This window comes from Amblyomma americanum, chromosome 3 (assembly GCF_052857255.1).
Source record: "Amblyomma americanum isolate KBUSLIRL-KWMA chromosome 3, ASM5285725v1, whole genome shotgun sequence".
NCBI lineage: Eukaryota > Metazoa > Arthropoda > Arachnida > Ixodida > Ixodidae > Amblyomma > Amblyomma americanum.
The window spans coordinates 193,164,217-193,170,216 of record NC_135499.1 but is presented as its reverse complement, the minus strand read 5'-3'; the positions used below and the strand labels follow the sequence as shown (position 1 = coordinate 193,170,216).

General features: G+C 45.8%; 1 protein-coding gene across 1 annotated transcript in view; it reads right to left on the bottom strand.

Moving 5' to 3' along the window:
* Positions 1 to 1,444, bottom strand: part of LOC144124326 (BOS complex subunit ncln-like) — a 13,513-nt gene extending 12,069 nt beyond the window's left edge. The window contains exon 1 of the mRNA XM_077656960.1: positions 1,422 to 1,444. Coding sequence (XP_077513086.1) covers positions 1,422 to 1,444 — 23 coding nt within the window. The remainder of the gene's footprint in view (positions 1 to 1,421) is intronic.
* Positions 1,445 to 6,000: the final 4,556 nt, after the last annotated feature.

Here is a 6,000-nt window from a genome sequence, read left to right as displayed (position 1 = left end):
TATCCCGATTAAGACCAATCGTCTATATATTGAGACCTCTTTAACAGGTCCCATTTACTTGCTTGCTCGCAACATTTTATCTTCATCAGCCTTGGATATATATATATATATATATATATATATATATATATATATATATATATATATATATATATATATATATATATATATATATATATATATATATATATATATATATATATCTATATATATATATCCTATATATACTATCTATATATATACTCTATATATCATCTATTTATCTCATCATCTTATATATATATATATATATATATATATATATATATATATATATATATATATATATATATATATATATATATATATATATATATATATATATATATATATATATATATATATATATATCAGCAGACAAGTTAAAGGAAATGAGGGGCCCGTTTGACAAATTTATGAAGGGAGCCAACAGTCACCGAAACCAAGGTGCATAGGGAAACGTTAGTTTTTTTTTTTTTTAATGTGTTATGCTTATCAGTAGGATAATAATTCTTAGAAATATATATATATATATATATATATATATATATATATATATATATATATATATATATATATATATATATATATATATATATATATATATATATTCATTCACAGAATATTTTTAGAAGCCTTGCTCAAAGTAAAGCTGTGGAATCGCTATTGGACATTACCAGTTCGATCTCGCTGGCCAGTTTAGGTACAAAATGCATGCACAATGCATTTTTGAACACTGCTCTCAACAAAAAGGCGGGCCTGAATGGGGTTTTTCGATAAGCAGTGTGCAGTCTTCCCCTTCCGCCTCTTAAATCTGCCTATTTTTGGCGCTCATTACAAGCAAGGGTATGACGCGAAAACGTAATGGGTTAATTCCCATTTTGCAGGTCATTGTTTACTTTTTTTTATTCTGGTACCTACAACGCTCGAAGCGTCCATTAATGTGTGCGTGCGTGCGTGCGTGCGTGCGTGCGTGCGAACCAGCGAATTTAAGGGCAGGCCTTTAGGGCGGGGGAAGGTACGTCACGTGATCAGATGATTTCATAACTGTCTCAACCAATCAGTGAATTTTATGACAGACCACCGGGTATTTCCCGTGATGAGGTTTCCGTTTGCTGCCGAGCAGGGGGAAATAGGGGGTGGGGAGAGGTGACATGTCACGTGACGTAACGTCGTAACTGTCTGAACTAGTCGACGAATTTTATGACTGAGAACAATGCTGTTTTTTTTTCCCCGCATTCTGTAACAGACCACAGCACCGGGTTTCTTCTGGCTGTTACGACTGGCCGGTGGTTTGGTTTATGGGGTTTGACGTTGCAAAGCGACTCGCGCTATGAAGGACGTCGTATTGCAGGGCTGCGCTAACATCGCGCAGTAAACGGGCCTAGCATTTCGCACCTCACAGACTGAATCCCTCATGGTCCATGTCTGCTCTCCGGTTAGGCATTCCTCCGCACTCGAGAAACGCGACTCCTTCCACGGTAACCACCCTCCGATTACGCGTTCCTCCGCTCGTCATACCTTCCTCCTTCTGCGGTAACCACCCTCCGAGGGGTTTCCATGGCTACGCACCCACCGGTTTCGCCGATTACTACTGTTACTAAAGCGAACGCAAAGCCCTAGTAAAATGACGCGGTTGGCAATGCGAAAGCATTGCTTGGCTAGGTTGGCGAGGTCGTGTCCGCAAAATGTGTCGGCAGCCGTTGTGTCATTCTCAGAACAGTTAGGATCAAACGAATGATTGCAATCCATAGAGTATGATGTGAGGGTGACGTGCGACAAAATTTGGTGTCAAAAGGATGATCAGTTAATTAGAACCAAAAAAGTCGAAAAACCGCCGAAATAGCGCAGACGTCGATAAAGCGAGCGGACGGGAAAACAACCATGGACGGCTGCAACGGATTGAAATGTGTTTCATGAGTGATAATTAATCGAACAAAAAGTTCGATTTACATACAGCAATTAGCCAATTAATTGGAAGCAAAAGTCGTTGGACGGCCGCAATGGGCGCCAAATTTAAAAAACAAAAAACAAAATGTGTGATTGAGCTGAAAGGGGGATTTATATACAGTAGCTATGCAAACCTACTTCTGAAATTCTCCTTGGAGGAAAAAAAGAGGAGAAAACTGAGGCGACGGGTTATCCTCAAAACACATGCTTTTGCATTCCTCCACGTAAGCAGACCTAAGTGCCCTCAGAATTTTTTAAAAGCGTGCCTACTTACCGTCAAGAGGGTACTTATGATTTATATAAACGTCGCAAATTCATGTTACGCAAGTGTTACATGGGCGGCGCCTCCAGAGCTCTTCGTGCGCTGTTCCGGAATCGAGCAGAGAAAGGCCTTTCCCTCTCCCTGTCCACTTATTCCCGCTAGCCGCAGCTCAGGTTTCGATGGCACATGCCGTGGCTAGCAACGTCTATTCGTTCTATTATTTTATTTATAAATAGCCACTAACAACAACAAAGGCCGGGTGTCAGTCAGCATATCAAGAACGAGTGGCTCCTTCAATATTTGCATTTGTGTTATTCTGGTATCTAGACGCCCCTCAACACTGCGATCACAAACACAGGCCTTATTAAAGCTAGCGACAAAGAACTCAAAGGCATCATTTGCCACTGTGAACAAATAAAGAATATATGTCGACGGTAACCAAGGAAGAGCCGTGTACCTACCGGTTTTCTAATGGGTGCAAGATTTCCCCTGCCCTGGTGGTCGGGATTTTCTGGGGTAAAATGCTTAGGAAAAGGGTCTTAGACCAAACCGTTGCGTTGACGAGCCCGTGATTCGTACTGCCGTGAAATAATTATAATCCGCCTCGCGCGCTAAAGGCCACTTGTGGCCCTTTTTTCGGCGAGCCTGTTTAAGCCCACAGTAACGGGATGGGATTTGAAGGCGCAGGCTTTTTTCCCAAGCCATGCGCCCTGAAAAGCCAAGCACTAGGCCGGGCGATGGCTTGTACCTGTATGAGCAAATTGGTTTTGAGGCAAGCCAATGGTGGAGTAACTGCCTCACTTCCTGGGGGACACCTCAACAATAGTGTTTAGAATATACCTCAACCGGGAAGGGATCGAGGAGGGAGTGAAGGAATTGGGAGAGAGGTGACCTAATAGAGGGCTCCGAATGATGTCGACCACCTGGGATCTTTAAAGTGCACTGACATCCCATAGCACACGGGCGCCTTTTGCGTGAGTGACAACTTTATACCAAAAGGGGGCAGCGGTGGAGAGAGAGAGGTAAATAAATGGCACCCAGACACCTACGATTCGTCCTGTCGCTTCTGTGGAGCAGTTGGCACACACTACTTTCACGCGGTTTGGGAATGTCAGGAAAACCCAGACTTGGACAGCAATCCCGATCCGACTTACGAGCGCTGGGAGGCAACCCTTCATAGCCACAGCCCCCTCGACCAGAAATCGCTGGTTGAGAGGGGCCGGATTATGATGGCGACCAATAAGTCCGCCTACTGAACCCACCCAGTTTTTATGCTCTGAATAAATGTTTTTCCTCCTCCTCCTAGGCTAGGCAGGCCTCCGCTCTCCTCCGAGCCCAATCCAAGATCTTGTCCTGGAGACCAGGCGCTGGGCTGCGCTGGGCTGCACAGGGCAGCCTTCCACTGCTCCTTTGAATTAACATTTTTGAGTTTCGCCTCCATCCATAGTGATCTGTAGATTTGATAGCACCGTCAGGTTATTAGATGTACCTGGGATTTTAACCCTTAGTCTGCTAAAAACAAATTTGAAGACTTTTGCTTTGATCTGGGCTCCACAAGACGAGAAACGCATGTTTAATAGAGCGTCGGTGATAGAATTACGAGCGCCGCGTCAGGTCTGGAAAAACGAACCACAAACCATTTTCGAAACGGCCGCGCGCGACGCGGGTTAGGCTTAACGTGACGTGCGGGTCCTCGCTGCGAAAATCGTTCTTCGCTCTTTCTAATACACGTTTTCTTTTCGCAAGTGCGCGGCTATGTGCAGACAGATGCCAGCCCTAACTTCCGGAACCGGTTGCGCATGGCAGCTTCCAGCGGGCTTCTAATCGGAGCATGTTCCGTGTTTCGCTTTTCCATCAAGATTGGGTCACCCTGATGCAGATTTGGTCACCCTGATGCAGATTTGGTCGCCCTGGCACGGATTCAGCAGTGGCAATCACCGGCTAGAAAAACAAGGCTCAAGCCATGGGATTTTGCTTTAATGCCCACATATATATACTTGTGACCAGTCAGTTTTTGTCCCCATCACCACGTTTGTTCATTGCCCTCGGATAGGTATTTGATAGCCTTATTGATGCTTCAGCTATGTATGTTTTCATCCTGAAAATGCTGTCAACGAACAAGGTGGACAAGGCAGTTGTCGGGGCCTTCCATGAACAGGAAGCGGTATGGATTCTCTAAACCCATATGACGGCACATTGCTGCTTCTATTTATTTACAGCACTTCCCAAGGTGGATGTCCACCGTTTGAAACCAAAGTGAGTGATTTTATGAGTCATGAGCCAAGTACGCCGCAAGATATCGACCAGCAGAAGAAATGCAAAACAGATGCTGCTTCGTCACGCAGTTAACCTCACAAAAAATTCTGTGGTTTAGCTCTGATTAACCTATGCAATTCGAATTGCGAAAGCTTCGTTTCCTCGGCACGTCGTCTACGCAGCGTCTCATTCCAACGCTCTCGGTCTCTTCCGCAGTTGAAGAGTCACTAAGGGAGGTGTCACTTCTAGCCGCATCTGCGTTACGACGCTTCTCGAGTCTTGCGGCGCGTTCTTCTGGCGTCTCTTGAGCGCGTTCTCTCTTGCTCGCTTCGTTCTGTCGTTGTTGCGTCTCTTTCGCGCTCTCCATAACGACTACAATATGCACGCCGTTTAGCTAAACGTTGTTCCCGCTCTTCATCCGTTTCTTCCGCACGCCGCCCCTTAGCTGCAGCTTCACCTTATACACATCATCCGACATACCGTGGAGGATTCGCTGGGACGACTGCGACGAGCCGAGTTGGGGGGCCGATTTTCCACAGCTGACATGACGTCACGTAGAGCGAGCGCCTCGCCCACGGCAGCGGCGCGTGGATTCGCTGGGACGATCGCGACGAGCCGAGTTGGAGGGGGGGGGGGGGGGTGGGGGGGGGGCTTTTTCACAGCTGGTATGACGTCACACATAGGTCACGCTAAAGGTCAATGGTGGATTCTCCGGGACGACGGCCAAGAGCGGAAACCTCGAGCAGTATTGCTTTCGCAATAAAACTAACTGATTCAGTTAGGCGTCCTGCCCAGACGCACAGGACGACCACCTCCACACGGAGATACCGGCGCTAGTGCAAAGTTTTGCTTCTTGAAGTCGGACTCGTGCAACGCGGGAAGAGTTGAAGCAGCGGCAGCCCTTGCTGTTCTATAAATGACCTCGGCCGAAAAGGCATAACTAAAGTGCCAGAAAAGCTGGGCAGTGCTCCTGGCTCGCACACAACCAGGAGCATGGAGGAAACCGGGAAGCCATGACCGTCCTGAGCACGAGCACTTGAGTGGTCACAAGCAGCCAAGAAACGGAAGCTTGACTCCACAGCTGCTGCTGCTGAACAGTGCCGCATGAACGAGGTAGGGCTTCTCTGAAGCCGTGCTAACAAACTGGGGCCTTTCAAAAACAATGTAGTTTACCCCCCCCCCCCTTTTTTTCTACAAAGATGCAGTCTTACGAAAACCACCGTTTTCATATCAAGCCATAAATGAACCTTCATTGGATCTCTAGTGGTGCGAAAATTTATGGCAGCTTCATTTTCTGGCAATTATAAATCTTCTAAATGAAGAATTCAAACTTTGAATGGAGCAAGGAAAGCATGGAACACATCATACAATGCTCTTTTCACAGAAAAAGCCGGAGTAGAAAAGCAACTGAATAGCCCCCTGCTGTAAGCATTTCTAACACCTTATAACACAAAAGAAATAGAGATTTGCCATTTATTAAGAAATGATAACTTTCCTATAGTAACCTCAAATCC